Consider the following 16370-nt stretch of genomic DNA (forward strand, 5'->3'; position numbering starts at 1 on the left):
AGAGTGATAAACCACACCCACACAAAGGATTAGCAAGGATGAGGGTATACCAGTGGCGGAATTATCAGGGTCGCAGCAGTCACACTTGCGACTGGGCCCTGCAGTTCAGCCACTTCAGGGGGGCCCGCCCATCTGCCAGTGTAAGGGGCCCGCCACCCACCCATGTGAGGGGCCCACCTGTCCTGTCCATTATGACAGTGCTGTGGTACTGAGAGGCCAGCCGTGGCCTGTCTGTCTGTTCTGCCGTGGGGAGGAGGGCTTTCGCCCGCTGAGGGGAGAGAAAACAGCGCTGAGACTCTGGACCGCCCCGCCTATCCAGAGACAATGTAGGGAGGTGGGGCAGACACTGAAAAATGAAGTCAGCTGACCAGCTGACACCAATCAAGTGAAGGGGAGGAGCTCTCCCCATGAGGAAAGGCATCCCTAGAGGCATGTTGACGGAAGTAAGTGACAAATTGCAGTGCAATCGATCCCAATCTCCACCACCTCTGCTTCTTACTGATCCCATCCCTACCCCCCCATCACTTCTACAACAGAGGTGATGGGGGGATAGGGATGAGGTCAGTGGTGGGGGGATGGGATCAGTAAGAGGTGGTGGTGGGAGAGAAAGGCACCAACACTGCCAGTCCCCTCAAGTACCACTGCTGCCACCCCCCTCAAGTACCACTGCTGCCACACCCTCAAAATCACCACTGCCACCCCCTTCAAGTACCACCACTGCCACCCCCCATCAAGTACCACCGCTGCCACCCCCCATCAAGTACCACCGCTGCCACCCCCTCAACATCACCGCTGCCACCCCCCCTCAGCACCACCGCTGCCACCACTCCTCAAGTTCCACCACTGCCACCACTCCTCAAATACCACCGCTGCCACCCCCCTCAAGTGCCACCGCTGCCACCCCCCTCAACATCACCGCTGCCACCCCCTCCTTCTAATACCACTGCTGCCACCCCCCCTCAAGTACCACCGCTGCCACCCCCCTCAGCATCACCGCTGCCACCCCCCCTCAAGTACCACCGCTGTCACCCCCCTCAACACCACCGTTGCCACCCCCCCTAAAAAAAAAAAAGTATCAAAATCATGCTTCATGATTTCTTGCACCAGGGCCCTGAAGTTTCTAGTTATGCCTTTGGCGTATATCACAACCCAGAATAGAGTGCACTAGTATAAGAAAGTAGAAAAGGGGTCCTTTCAACCTTACAAGGATTGGTAAGAGTCAGAGGTCTAGAAAAAGTTCTCATACCCCTGAAATTTTCCACATTTTGTCATGTTACAACCAAAAACGTAAATGTATTTTATGGGGATTTTATGTGATAGACCAACACAAAGTGGCACATAATTGTGAAGTGGTAGGAAAATGATAAATGGTTTTCAATTTTTTTTACAAATAAATATCTGAAAATTGTGGTGTGCATTTATATTCAGCCCTCTTTACTCTGATACCCCTAACTAAAATCTGGTGGAACCAATTGCCTTCAGAAGTCACCTAATTAGTAGATAGAGTCCATCTGTGTGTAATTTAATCTCAGTATAAAATACAGCTGTTCTGTGAAGCCCTCAGAGGTTTGTTAGAGAACCTTGGTGAACAAACAGCATCATGAAGACCAAAAAAAAAACACCAGTCAGGTCAGAAACAAAGTTGTGGAGAAGTTTAAAACAGGGTTAGGTTATAAAAAAATATCCCAAGCTTTGAATAGCTCACAGAGCACTGTTCAATCCAGCATCCGAAAATGGAAAGAGTATGGCACGACTTCAAACCTACCAAGACATGGCCGTCCACCTAAACTGACAGGCTGGGCAAGGAGAGCATTAATCAGAGAAGCAGCCAAGAGGCCCATGGTAATGCTGAAGGAGCTGCAGATATCCACAGCTCAGGTGGAAGAATCTGTCCACAGGACAACTATTAGTCATGCACTCCACAAATCTGGAAGAGTGGCAAGAAGAAAGCCATTTTTGAAAATAAAGCCATAAGAAGTGCAGTTTGCGAGAAGCCATGTGGGGGACACAGCAAACATGTCGAAGAAGGTGCTCTGGTCAGATGGGACCAAAATTGAACTTTTTTGGCCTAAAAGCAAAACGCTATGTGTGGCAGAAAACTAACACTGCACATCACCCTGAACACACCATCCCCACTGTGAAACATGGTCGATGGCAGCATCATGTTGTGGGGATGCTTGTCTTCAGCAGGGAAAGAAAAGCTGGTCAGAGTTTATGGGAATGTTGAAAAAAGGAGGGGTGTGGAGGCGCCAACTGTGGTAGCTTGTTTATGCAAAAATAAAAGTTAGTGTAACAATTACACTTACTGGTTCGCAGGGTAGAGGTGGAGGTAGAGATTTAAAAGTGTCCTGGGATGTGCTGTGATCTTGTTTCCGGCTCAGATTTCATTCCTTCAGGCGTCTGGGTGTGGAGTCTGTACACAGGCTGAACCACTGCATCCAGTGCATGGAAAGCTCCACGCTGACCACTCTGGAGTGCAGAAGAGGAAATGACGTCACTGATGCACGGCAAACGTCCAGGCTGGTGTTGGGGATAATGCAGGGATAGTACAGGCTACGCGCTCGGGGCTCACAGCTCCTTCTACTGGCCTTTTTGCTCCCTGGAGGAGAGCAGCTTGAATATATAGTGGAGGCAATTAGGTTAATTAGGTTAATTGGGTTAAGGTGTATGGGCTGGAGGTCTGTGGCTGTGGAACCACAACAGCCAGCAGACCCACAATCTTCCAAAAAGCACAAAAAAGTTGAAAGTAAAGTATGAAGAATTAAAAATATGATGAATTGGGGGTAAGTTTAATAAATATAAGGATAATAATAGTAAGTGGAATTAGAGTTAAAACATTTATTTAGAAGATGAAAAAATGTGGAAAAAAAAAAAAAATGAAATAAAAATAAATATAAACTAAAAAATAAAATGAAAAATAAAAATGGGAAAAAAACAATGAAAAATAGAAATAAAATAAATAAATAAATAAAAAAATAAAATAAAAATAAAAATAAGTATAAAAATAAAAATAAATGTAAAATTAAAATAAAAAATGAGATTAAAAAGCACTGGGATACACATTATGAGGATGAGCTCAGGGGGACATGAGGGAAGGGGGGGGAAGTTGTTATATAGAACGATGGAGTTGCTATCTGGGTCCATGAGGGGACAGCGGTCCCTCAGGTGACTGGATGATACGACAGCAAAGGACCATGGGGGTATTTTTATGTTGTAAGAAACTTCTACATGGTTTGTATAGTGATGGGCAAGGTGTATATATATATATATAATAAGAAAGTGAAGAATGAATGTATGATTGGAGAGGGGAAGGGGGGGGGAGTAAACTACAACAAAGAATGTGTTTCTAATTCTTCATTGAACCCATTGAAACCATTAACCATGATGTCCTCCCAATAGATACAGACACAGATTCCTCCCTCATCTTGGACCCAGATGAACTCCATACAGAATATCCCTTTGCAGATATGGAATTGTACACTCAACACTACCAAACATCCCCTCCCATTCAACATACAAAATTCAAACCCAAGTCCATCTTCAACCCAGTACATAAAAAAGGCCCCCATCTACAGACATTCTATCAAGTCATGTATACCGACCTTGTCCAAATGTGTAAATCGGCTCCCAAGAAAAGAGCTAACCTCTCTAAAGCAGAACAGAAGGCCCTGGATGAGTTAACCAACAACCATAATATCATCATAAAGGCAGCAGACAAGGGAGGCGGCATTGTAATACAGAACAGTTCAGACTACATGGCGGAATCACTCAGACTATTATCCGACACCAACACTTATTCCAAACTCACTCATGATCCCTTACCAGATTTCACCCAGACAGCCACAAAATTAGCCCACAGAGCCCTAGAAGATGGTATTATTTCCAAAGCTGAACTGTCATTTTTCATCAAAGGTTTTCGTAAAACTCCCTATTTTTACCATTTACCAAAAATCCATAAAGACCAGTCCAACCCACCAGGCCGTCCCATAGTAGCTGCTATGGAGAGCATCACCAGTGGGTTTTCTATGTACATAGACCATTTCCTTCAACCCCTTGCGCAACACCTCCCATCTTATATTAGAGATAGTACCCACCTATTGGAGATGCTTTCCTTCTACACCTGGGAACCCACCTACCAGTGGGTATCCTTGGACGTTACATCTCTATACACTTCCATCCCCCACGCAGTAGGCCTCAGAGCAGTAGAATATTTTCTCTCTGAGGACCCCCTCATCAATCCCAGACAGGCACAGTACATCCTGGAGGCTACACAATTCTGTCTAGAACACAACTACTTTGAGTTTGACCACACCTTCTATCTACAAACTCAAGGCACTGCCATGGGTGCCAATTTTGCCCCAAGCTACGCCAACCTGACTATGGGCTACTGGGAACTACAATACGTCTCACATAACAACCCTTTTGCCGCCCATATCATATATTATGGGTGCTACATCGATGATATCATTCTGATCTGGGAGGGCACATCAGAGAGTATAGAGTCCTTTGTCAAGCATTGCAACTGCAACTCCCTAGGGCTATCCTTCACCCATGTCATAGACCCTGAAAAACTAATCTTCTTGGACTTAGAACTTTTTCATAGTGAATCTGAAATACATGCTACAAACTTTGCCAAACCCACCGCTGGAAATTCCTATATTCACTACCAGAGCTGTCACCATCCAACATGGATCAACAACATACCGAAGAGCCAATTCCATAGAATTAGGCGGAATTGCACCAAGGACGAAGATTACCACATACAGGGTAAACTCCTTTCCAATAAATTTCAAGACAAAGGATACCCACCACATCTGGTACAAAAGGCCTTCCTCCAACAGGCAAAGAAACCTCCACCCAAACTCAAAACTTCAGATAATCCACAACCAACACGTTTCACTACCCAGTTTCATGATTGTCACAAGAAGATGGAGAACATCTTAGCCAAACATTGGTGCATCTTGCTTGGAGACCCCTTTCTAGGTTCTTCCCTCACCCAACTACCCAAGGTTTCATATCGTAGAGCAAAAAATATTAAAAGTAGGATAGCACCCAGTAAAATCCGTAAAGTCCCACTCACTCCAGCCTCACACATCCCCCTAATTCCATTAGTGGGAATGTACCAATGCCGGAAAAAATTATGCCTAACATGCAAATTTGTTGACCATGGACAAAAAAACTTCACTGTTAAAGACAAAACATACACCATAAAAGACTTTTATAATTGCTCCAGTGAATACGTGGTGTACTGCCTGACCTGCCCATGTGGTCTCTTTTATGTGGGCAGGACCATACGCCCCCTACGCCAACGTTTTGGCGAACACAGACATTTCATAGAAAAGGGCTGGGACAAACACAGTGTCCCTCTTCATTTTTTGAAGGAACACCAAAAATCTACCATGGGCCTCAGAGTCTGGGTCATCGAGGCCATGCCCAGAGGTCTTCCTGCTGCAGAACGTTTTAAACGCTTGTGTCAGCAGGAGGCCTACTGGATATATTCATTGGGTACTCTCTCGCCAGGGGGACTCAATGAAGAATTAGAAACACATTCTTTGTTGTAGTTTACTCCCCCCCCCCTTCCCCTCTCCAATCATACATTCATTCTTCACTTTCTTATTATATATATATACACCTTGCCCATCACTATACAAACCATGTAGAAGTTTCTTACAACATAAAAATACCCCCATGGTCCTTTGCTGTCATATCATCCAGTCACCTGAGGGACCGCTGTCCCCTCATGGACCCAGATAGCAACTCCATCGTTCTATATAACAACTTCACCCCCTCCCCCCCCCCCCCCTTCCCTCATGTCCCCCTTCCCTCATCCTCATAATGTGTATCCCAGTTATTTTTATACTTATTTTTATTTTATTTTTTTATTTATTTTATTTATTTATTTATTTTATTTCTATTTTTCATTGTTTTTTTCCCATTTTTATTTTTATTTTTCATTTTATTTTTTAGTTTATATTTATTTTTATTTCATTTTTTTTTTTTTCCACATTTTTTCATCTTCTAAATAAATGTTTTAACTCTAATTCCACTTACTATTATTATCCTTATATTTATTAAACTTACCCCCAATTCATCATATTTTTAATTCTTCATACTTTACTTTCAACTTTTTTGTGCTTTTTGGAAGATTGTGGGTCTGCTGGCTGTTGTGGTTCCACAGCCACAGACCTCCAGCCCATACACCTTAACCCAATTAACCTAAATTAACCTAATTGCCTCCACTATATATTCAAGCTGCTCTCCTCCAGGGAGCAAAAAGGCCAGTCGAAGGAGCTGTAAACCCCGAGCGCGTAGCCTGTACTATCCCTGCATTATCCCCAACACCAGCCTGGACGTTTGCCGTGCATCAGTGACGTCATTTCCTCTTCTGCACTCCAGAGTGGTCAGCGTGGAGCTTTCCATGCACTGGATGCAGTGGTTCAGCCTGTGTACAGACTCCACACCCAGACGCCTGAAGGAATGAAATCCGAGCCGGAAACAAGATCACAGCACATCCCAGGACACTTTTAAATCTCAAAGAAACACCTCTACCCTGCGAACCAGTAAGTGTAATTGTTACACTAACTTTTATTTTTGCATAAACAAGCTACCACTGTTGGCGCCTCCACACCCCTCCTTTTTTCAACATTGATTATCAACAGAGGTAATGGACACCCTCTGAGGATGGCTGCCTCCTCATTCTAGAATTTACCTGCCTTATTTTAATGTGCTATTATAGCTACCATTGTACTATTTACCTTAGACATCACATGTTGCGGAGCGCCGGAAAACCCCCCCTAGAGTTTATGGGAAGATGGATGGAGCCAAATACAGGGCAATCTTAGAAGAAAACCTGTTAAAGTCTGCAAAAGACTTGAGACTGGGGCAGAGGTTCACCTTCCAGCAGGACAACAACCCTAAAAATACAGCCAGACCTACAATGGAATGGTTTAGATCAAAGCGTATTCATGTGTTAGAATGGCCCAGTCAAAGTCCAAACCTTAATTCAATTGAGAATCTGTGGCAAGACTTGAAAATTGCTGTTCGCAGATGCTCTCCATCCAATCTGCCAAAGCTTGAGCTATTTTGCAAAGAAGAATGAGCAAAAATTTCACTCTCTAGATGTGCAAAGCTGGTAAAGACATCCCCAAAAAGATTTGCAGCTGTAATTGCAGCGAAAGGTGGTTCTACAATGTATTGACTCAGGGGGCTGAATACAAATGCACGCCACACTTTTCAGATATTTATTTGTAAAAAAAACCTTTTAAAACCATTTATCATTCTCCTTCCACTTCATAATTATGAGCCACTTTGTATTGGTCTATCACATAAAATACATTTACGTTTTTGGTTGTAACATGACAAAATGTGAAAAAAATTTAAAGGGGTATGAATACTTTTTCAAGGCACTGTACAATGGGGTGCAGTAAAACCAGAAGAGTGAAAAATGGGCAAGGAGATACACCGTTTAAGGGTGTAGACTGAAAGCTACAAGGGGTGCACTTCATGCAGAAGGCAGAGCGGAGGAGTTAAAGGACCTCTGGTTTTCAGCCTTATAGCTTGAATGGCATAACGGCTCTGGCTGTCTACTACCAAGGTAGTAGATAAAGGAGAAGAGGGTTGTTCTGCCCCTTCCATTGACCTCCTGCATTGAGACAAGAGGGCACTCTGACCATCAGTGGCATTGCTGACAATATCACAAGCAGGTCAGAAGAGATAACTTCCCCCTGAAAGACAATTGAGAAATTTTCTTTGGTCAAATCTTTTGGCATCCTAAGTACTAGGCCAAAGTGCCCAATAAATGTGAACAGACATAAGCGCCATGTGCAAAACAAGCTTAGATGTTTGCAACAGGCCATCACAGCTAAAACTCAAAGCTCCAGATGTTTGCTCCAAAAGCCCAATGTAACGAGGGCCTATGGATTACTGGAACATTGAGAGGGGGGGGTGAGAGACCACTGAGCAATAAAACCCCTCTCAGGAAAAAACTCCACCACATTGTCAGGAGGGTTCAACAGGGAGCTTTCACTCATCAGAGATGAATGACTTAAACAGTGGGTGTAATGCCCCGTACACACGGTCGGATTTTCCGATGGAAAATGTCCGATCGGAGCGTGTTGTCGGAAATTCCGACCGTGTGTGGGCTCCATCAGACATTTTCCATCGGATTTTCCGACACACAAAGTTTGAGAGCAGGATATAAAATTTTCAGACAACAAAATCCGTTGTCGGAAATTCCGATCGTGTGTACACAAATCCGACGGACAAAGTGCCACGCATGCTCAGAATAAATAAAGAGATGAAGGCTATTGGCCACTGCCCCGTTTATAGTCCCGACGTACGTGTTTTACGTCACCGCGTTTAGAACGATCGGATTTTCCGACAACTTTGTGTGACCGTGTGTATGCAAGACAAGTTTGAGCCAACATCCGTCGGAAAAAATCCTAGGATTTTGTTGTCGGAATGTCCGAACAAAGTCCGACCGTGTGTACGGGCCATTACAGAAAGGTGTTTACAGCTTTGGGAGCTCTTGTTTCTCTAAATGAGCTCTCACGCCTGAAACAGCAAGCTGATCCTCTAAATGCATGGTAGTACATACTGCAGCAACCTGGTTAGAAAAAAACCCTTGTAAATCTGAGTAATCTGCACGTGGCTCAAAAACAGCTTCTTCAGGAGTAGTGTTGGGATTCAGAAATCATAACAGCGGCCTCAGGTAAATTTTGAGCTGCAGGCCCATAATGGTCAGAGCTAGACTCTGCTGAGGATGGTGCAGGAGCATGCTCGGAACCTCTGTGAGTAGAATGGTCTAGTAATTGTGCACAAAATAGACACAAAGTGCACACAGAGGTACTTGTGGACATGGGGGAGGCTTTGGCCTCACCTGATTGGGCTGAATAAGCCTCAGATGAGAACGGCCGTAAAATAATAGGGTTCCCAGATTTTAGACTGTAGCTCCATGCTACTTGGAATGAGCCCTATGAGGTGTGCTGTAGTTATTTCTCCCCACCTGTGTAAGGTTAAAATATTTACTGGGTGTGTTTATCATTCAATTTCATTATTGCCAGATAGTCCTTTGTGTCATCCAGAATGTTACCTACCATTTTACACATCAACTGCCCCTGTGCATGTGTAACATGACTGAACAAAAATGATGCGTCAGCTCCCAATAAACCTAGCATGACCTTGCAGAACCAACTCTTGGCTGGTTCATTGAATAACCACCTGCTCAAGTTTATCTCTTCTGATGATTAACTATTACAGTAGCATACTGTGTATACAGGAAAAATGTAATATGATATTATATGGCCTTGGCAAGCAGTATGGGGTTTATTTACTAAAGCTGGAAAGTACAAAATCAGGCTCCCTTCTGCAGAGAAACCAATGAGCTTCTTACCTCAGCTTGTTCAATTAAAGTGGATGTAAACCCGAAATTTATTTATTTTATTTTTTTTTATGTCATAATGTAGAGTATAAGACTTCCTATCATTTGAGCCCAGTCTTGCCACACAGAGTTAATCCATCTCTGAGCAATCCTCTTTTATTGTTTAGTGAGATAAAACTTGATAAACAGAGAAAAATCCCCCCCCCTTGCTGTGAGTGACAGGTGATTTACATATCTCGTGCACTAGCTTAAGACATGCATTATTTTTTAATTCCCTCCCACTCCTTTCTTCAGCAGCTCTGCAAGGATTGGCTGTTCCACACCTCAGTATGATTTGGCATGCTGAAGTCATGTGGTTACTTTCCTGTCTTTTCACTGGATGTTAGAGATCATAGCAGGAGTTCAGTGTAAGAAATACACAGGAGAAAATGCATATTGACAAGGAGAGTGTAGAAGTGGGCGGGGAGTCTACTGATATCACGACTCCACCCACCGAGCTCCAGACAACAGACCCACCAACAGAATATGCAGTTTTTCAGCTCTCATAACAGACAGAGGGGAGACATTTGACAGGTAAAGATATATGCAGGAGGCATGTATATCCTTATAGATAACCCCTATGGCAGTAGTTTAGAAAGGATGACATTGGGTTTACATCCACCTTAAGCTTTAGCTTAAAAACCTGGAAGGTGATTGGTTTCAATGCAGAAGTGAGCTTGATTTTGCACTCTCCAGATTTAGTAAATAAACCTCTATATCTCTATTTACCAACATCAGTAAGCACTTCACATTTATACATACAATGTACAGTATTTTTGTATGCTGGGTACAGGAGAAAACATAAACACACCACTTAAAATGCATTAGAAAAGATTCAACAGCAAAGTCATGTGACTGAAAAATCTCATCTACAAGCTGCAAGGAACTTTGCAGGTACTGCAGCAGATCACATTCACAAGAAATCAAAAGTGCATTTACCATGGGGTTCCAGACATAAACTAGTGATTTTTATCCATTCTCATTTGGATAAATTAGCAGATAAAAATGGATACATGCCTGCCTACTCAAAATAATTGATTTTCTTAGGACTTAAAGCGGGGTTCCACCCAAATTTTGAACAATATCTGTATGTATTCTCTTCCTTGCCTAGATGCTGACATGCCGTTTAAAAAAATTTAAATCGCCGTAATTACCTTTTATTTTTCTATTCTTCTTTGCACTTCCTGGTTCTCCTCCCGTGGGAGTAGGCGTGTTTCTAGCCTCTCCCAGACTCCTGGGAGCTAGTCTCAGGCTTCCCAGGATGCCACTGAGCATGTGCGGGAATGAGCGATGAATGCTGGGAGCACAGCATTCACCGCATCCAGGAAATAAATGCTTGTGGGCTTCAAATGCCCACAATGAAGATGGAAACTGCCTGCAGTGAATAATAAAAGTTATTTCTGACGAAATCTGACACAGGCAGACATATTACACACAATATGTGAGTATGTAATGCTGAGAAGAAAAGTTTGTGAATGAACTAAAAAAAAACAAAAAACGATAGATAGGTGGACCCCCACTTTAATTTACAAATCCTTTTTCTTAGCGCACAGAGTGTCACACAAATGTAACCAGACAATAAGTGGACCTTTACTTGGTGTGCATTGTTCTCTCTCTGGTTCTTATCTTGCAGTCCTTCGTTGATCTTCTGTCGCAGAGTATATAGAACTGGCTCAATCACTCCTGGTGTATTGGCAATCAACTTACGGATGATGTCATCTGGAATGTGGAAGTTCAGCTTGGGAAATACTTTGCTGCAAATCAACAAGCACACTTTATCTGTAATGCTCACAAATAACGATTAAACATTTTAGAGCGTTTTATGTTACATTTTAAGGGACAATTTAATCTAAAAAAGGTTTATGTAAAAACTAGTCTTTGAATAAATATACTAGCGTTTAAGCATCAGATTCGCTGAAAGAAATGACTTTTGCAGTGACCCCCTCCCCATCCTGCACTGCAAGGGTTTAACGCTTGTTTAGTAGAAGGGTAGAGGAATAAGCAGCTCCAGCTCTATGCACAAACTGTCCAGCAGAGTCAGCGCTGACTGAGAGTAAGTTTAGGCAGCAGAAGGATGTGAAGTGAGATCTGTGGTATAGGACACAGACTACTGCAAGGTAAGTTCCCCTACTCTTATCAATTTTCCCACTGACCACCAATGTTCCCCCTGTTGAGCACCACTGTCCCCCTACACCCACATATACCAATAATGCAGCTATATTTACCTCATTCCTCACACCCTCTGGCTTACTCTGCACTAAAAAAGTGGTCCCCTACTGCTTATTGCCAGCTATTACAACCTCATTGTGTACAATGAAGGACCAGTGAGGGCCTGTCAACATTCCAGAGCATTAGAGAGAGCCAGCTGCAGGGGGAGCGAGAAAAACGTTAGGTTAGAGTTGGCCTTGAAGTACATTTTTTCTTATCTTCTAAATCAGTGGTCTAAACTGTGGCCTGGGGGATATATGTGGCCAAGACACTGTTCCTTCTACACCAACAATGGGGCATAATTTGTGTCACTGATACCAATAATAGGGTTCTATTCCTACCACTGACCCCAACAATGGGGCATTCTTTAATCCCACTGATGCCACAGCATTTTCTAATCACACTGGCCACAGTCCATCCCCCTGAAAGTCTGAAGGGCAGTAAACTGGCCCTTTATTCAGAAAGTTTGGAGACCCTTGCTCTAAATAAAATGTGTTGATACATTTTGTTCAGAATTACCCTAAATTCTTCATGTTTGTTTTCTTTCCAATCTTGCCTTATTGGTGAGTTCAATGTTTTTAAATACAACATATAAAAAAATCTCCCAGGCCGGAGGCAAAAAGTAAAAAAAAAAGAAAAAAAAAGTCAGGTAGGAAGCAAGCATCATTGGAGGGCATACCCATCAACTGTCTCGGAGTTCTGCTGATCCAAGCCATGTGCCCCAGAGCTGTTCCATTACCCTGCTCCAGCTCTAGGTACATACTGTGCAATAATTTACTCTCCAAGAGTAGGAGCATAGCTCCAGCAGCAGGAAGAGGTGAAGAGAGCAGTGGCACATACCACAGCCTACTGCAAGGTGTTCTCTTCAAATATCCAATCATGTATAAAACGAATTTGGGAGGTTGACGTTCTGACGTCATCGCTTTTCATCTGAACGGGCGCTCGCCAGCCGGCGGGCGAATTCGCTTTTCTTCTTATGCTGGAATGTAAGTCTTTTACGTGTTTTAATAAATTTATTTGTACGGAGTTACGCTATGGGCCTTTCCTTTTTGCTCCTATGGTGGTGACTTGGGTTGTGGCAACCCCCTCCTGCTCATGCATGTCCGTGGTACATTGATTGAGTGATGTCCTGGTGCTGCTGGATGCCTGAACACAAGGTCCTATACAAACCTGGTTTGCCTGTCATCTGCCACGTCAACAGAGGGATGTTCCAATATTTGCTGGTTATCCGGCTTTTCATTTATCTACGTGCTTATTGAAGCTTACTATCTGGTAAGTATGTGTTTTTAAAGGTGGAGGATCACTGCAAGGGTTGTCGTTTTCATTTTCCACTTTCATACACTGATCCCTACAAAAAGCCAACTGGGGACTCTTCCCATCTTTTTAGAAGATTTCCTTTTGGGTCCTGGGACCTTTTTTGTTTATGTTTCACTATTTTGTGCTTTTGGCACTTTTGTGATTTTTATTATACAATATTGATTGCTCATTTTTGATTTGTATGTCACCCTATTTAATCTTTAGAGGATTCACACATATTTCCACAATCAATTTGAAGTCTTTTCATATTTACCTTCACACATGGTATAAGGGTTTAGCGCAGTTTTTTCTTTGTTTTTATGTATAAAACGAATACCTGTTCACTTTGAATGCCCAATCATATGCAGATGAAACAAATCAGCGGTCCCAAAACTGCGGACCCTGGGCTGAATGCAGCCCTATAGTTGCCTTTAAACCAGTCATTGGGCCACTATTTCTCCCACTGACACCAACAATGGGGTACTATTTATCCTACTGACACCAATGACGGGGCACTATTTCATCAATCAACAGCGCTCATGCTTAGGTGTTCATGGCTGCTTTGTGTGAGAGAGCCACAATCCGACTTTCCAGAGTGCTGCAGTACAGAGTATTTTAACTGTTGCTGTGGCAGGCAGTAATGCAAAAGACATGATGACATTCCTTTTACTGTATATGCAACCTGAGTTCAATTCAGCCTTAAGTAAAACTAAGATTTGAGATTAAAGAGCTAAGCAATATTTACAAATTAAAACCCCCCAAAAAAACATGCTCCTGTCCCTTTAAGGCATGAGAGATAGCACAGTGCTTTTGCATTGTCAATTGTCCCTTGCTATGCTGTACAATACCTGGCTGATCCTGCCTGTTCCTGCATTCCCCTGTTTAAACTGACCACAGTTATCATAGCTGCTAATCCCTAATAACGTGGTCATATTACGTGCCTCCGTCATCCAGCTCTGTCCTCAGCGTCATTGCATCTCCTCCTTCCTCTCTCCCTGTCACTTCCTAGTCTTTCTGAGAGCCAATCTCCTCCTGCCTAGATAGAGCAATGCGATTCCCCTGAAGCTATTCCTCCCCCCCTTTGTTCCCTGCCAGACCAATTCTGACTTTTTTCCCTCCTACATGTAAAAATCTGTATTTTTGCTAGAAAATTACTTTTCAAATGCAATTTTTTGATAAAAAATACACTGCTTCCCACACTGTACATAAACGGCCAGGTGAGGCAAGTGCTTTTCCTGTACGTCCTGTCAGAATGTGTGCCCCACAGTGGCACGATTCCGTGATGGCTGTGTCCAATCACAGCCATCACACAATTTCAACAGAGGTACTTGCCTCTGTATCAGCTCTCCTCCTGAGCTCAGTAAGGGCTCAGTGAGGGGGGGGGGGGGGGATGCTGCAGCCTGTCAGTGATCTCTGTGTAGATGATGACTTTACTGTTCAGCTACATCAGGGGTCCTCAAACTACGGCCCGCGGGCCACATGTGGCCCGCCGAGGACATTTATCCGGCCCACCCCACCCAGGGCCGGATTCCCGACAGGCCAGGCCACTGTCCCCCTGTCCACCCCACTGTCCCCCCCTCTGTCCTCCCCCTCTGTCCCCCTTTTCACCCCTCTGTCTGTCCCACTGTCCCCCTGTCCACCCCTCTGTCCCCCTGTCCATCCCACTGTCCATCCCTCTGTCCCCCTGTGCATCCCTCTGTCCCCCTGTCCACCCCTCTGTCCCCCTGTCCACCCCTCTGTCCCCCGTCCATCCCTCTGTCCCCCTGTCCATCCCTCTGTCCCCCTGTCCATCCCTCTGTCCCCCTGTCCATCCCTCTGTCCCCCTGTCCACCCCTCTGTCCCCCTGTCCACCCCACTGTCCCCCTGTCCATCCCACTGTCCCCCTGTCCATCCCACTGTCCACCTGTCCACCCCTCTGTCCATCCCAGTGTCCCCCTGTCCATCCCACTGTCCCCCTGTCCACCCCCCTGTCCCCCTGTCCACCCCACTGTCCCCCCCCTCTGTCCCCCTGTCCACCCCACTGTCCCCCTGTCCACCCCACTGTCCCCTGTCCCCCTGTCCACCCCACTGTCCCCCCCTCTGTCCCCTGTCTACCCCTCTGTCCATCCCACTGTCCCCCTGTCCATCCCTCTGTCCCCCTGTCCATCCCTCTGTCCCCCTGTTTACCCCTCTGTCCCCCTGTCCACCCCTCTGTCCCCCTGTCCACCCCTCTGTCCCCCTGTCCCCCCCTCTGTCCCCCTGTCCATCCCTCTGTCCCCCTGTCCATCCCTCTGTCCCCCTGTCCACCCCTCTGTCCATCCCACTGTCCCTCTGTCCATCCCACTGTCCCCCTGTCCACCCCACTGTCCCCCTGTCCACCCCACTGTCCCCCCCTCTGTCCCCCTGTCCACCCCTCTGTCCATCCCACTGTCCCCCTGTCCACCCCACTGTCCCCCTGTCCACCCCTCTGTCCATCCCACTGTCCCCCTGTCCATCCCTCTGTCCATCCCACTGTCCCCCCCTCTGTCCCCCTGTCCACACCTCTGTCCATCCCACTGTCCCCCTGTCCATCCCACTGTCCCCCTGTCCAACCCACTGCCCCCCCCTCTGTCCCCCTGTCCACCCCTCTGTCCATCCCACTGTCCCCCTGTCCATCCCTCTGTCCCCCTGTCCATCCCCTATATATATTATTATTTATTATTCATTCTTTTATTCTTTTGCGCTACAAAAAAAGATGTCTGCATAGGAATTTAGGAATTAGTTCATATTTTTTTTAAACTATAGTGCGGCCCCCCAACAGTCTGAGGGACCGTGAACTGGCCCCCTGTCTAAAAAGTTTGAGGACTCCTGAGCTACATAGATCACACAGACTGCAGCCATCCCATACCAGTGCGCCAAGTACCATCTGTCCCTGTTCACAGTGCACATCAACATCTGTCACAGTGTACAATGTACATAAACAAATGCAAAGGCGAACGCAAGCATTGGTCCTGTGCGCATACGAAAACGGCGATCGCACCACATGTGAGGTATTGCCACAAATGTTAGGGTCAAAGCAATAATTCCAGCACCAGCCGTCCTCTGTAACTCTAAACTGGTAACCTGTAAAGGCTTATAAAGTTACATAGTAGGTGAGGTTGAAAAAAGACACAAGTCCATCAAGTCCAATCTATGTGTGTGATTATATGTCAGTATTACATTGTATATCCCTGTATGTTGTGGTCGTTCAGGTGCTTATCTAATAGTTTTTTGAAACTATTAATGCTCCCCGCTGAGACCACCACCTGTGGAAGGGAATTCTATATCCTTGCCACTCTTATGCCCTGTACACACGGTCGGACTTTCCGACGGAATATGTGCGATCAGAGCTTGTTGTCGGAAATTCCGACCGTGTGTGGGCTCCATCGGACTTTTTCCATCGGAATTTCCGACACACAAAGTTTGAGAGCATGCTATCAAATTTTCCAGG

At 45.0% G+C, this 16370-nt stretch overlaps 1 protein-coding gene across 2 annotated transcripts in view; it reads right to left on the reverse strand.

The window, feature by feature from the left end:
* The window catches only part of LOC141106278 (sperm flagellar protein 1-like), a 154244-nt gene that overhangs the window by 82933 nt on the left and 54941 nt on the right, over positions 1-16370 (reverse strand). Inside the window, exon 3 of one of the 2 annotated variants that reach the window (XM_073596919.1) lies at positions 11013-11172. In XM_073596919.1, coding sequence (XP_073453020.1) covers positions 11013-11172 — 160 coding nt within the window. Of the gene's footprint in view, positions 1-11006; positions 11173-16370 lie in introns of both variants that reach the window. The other variant, XM_073596918.1, reaches the window with a different exon arrangement.

Source organism: Aquarana catesbeiana, linkage group LG08 (assembly GCF_042186555.1).
Source record: "Aquarana catesbeiana isolate 2022-GZ linkage group LG08, ASM4218655v1, whole genome shotgun sequence".
NCBI lineage: Eukaryota > Metazoa > Chordata > Amphibia > Anura > Ranidae > Aquarana > Aquarana catesbeiana.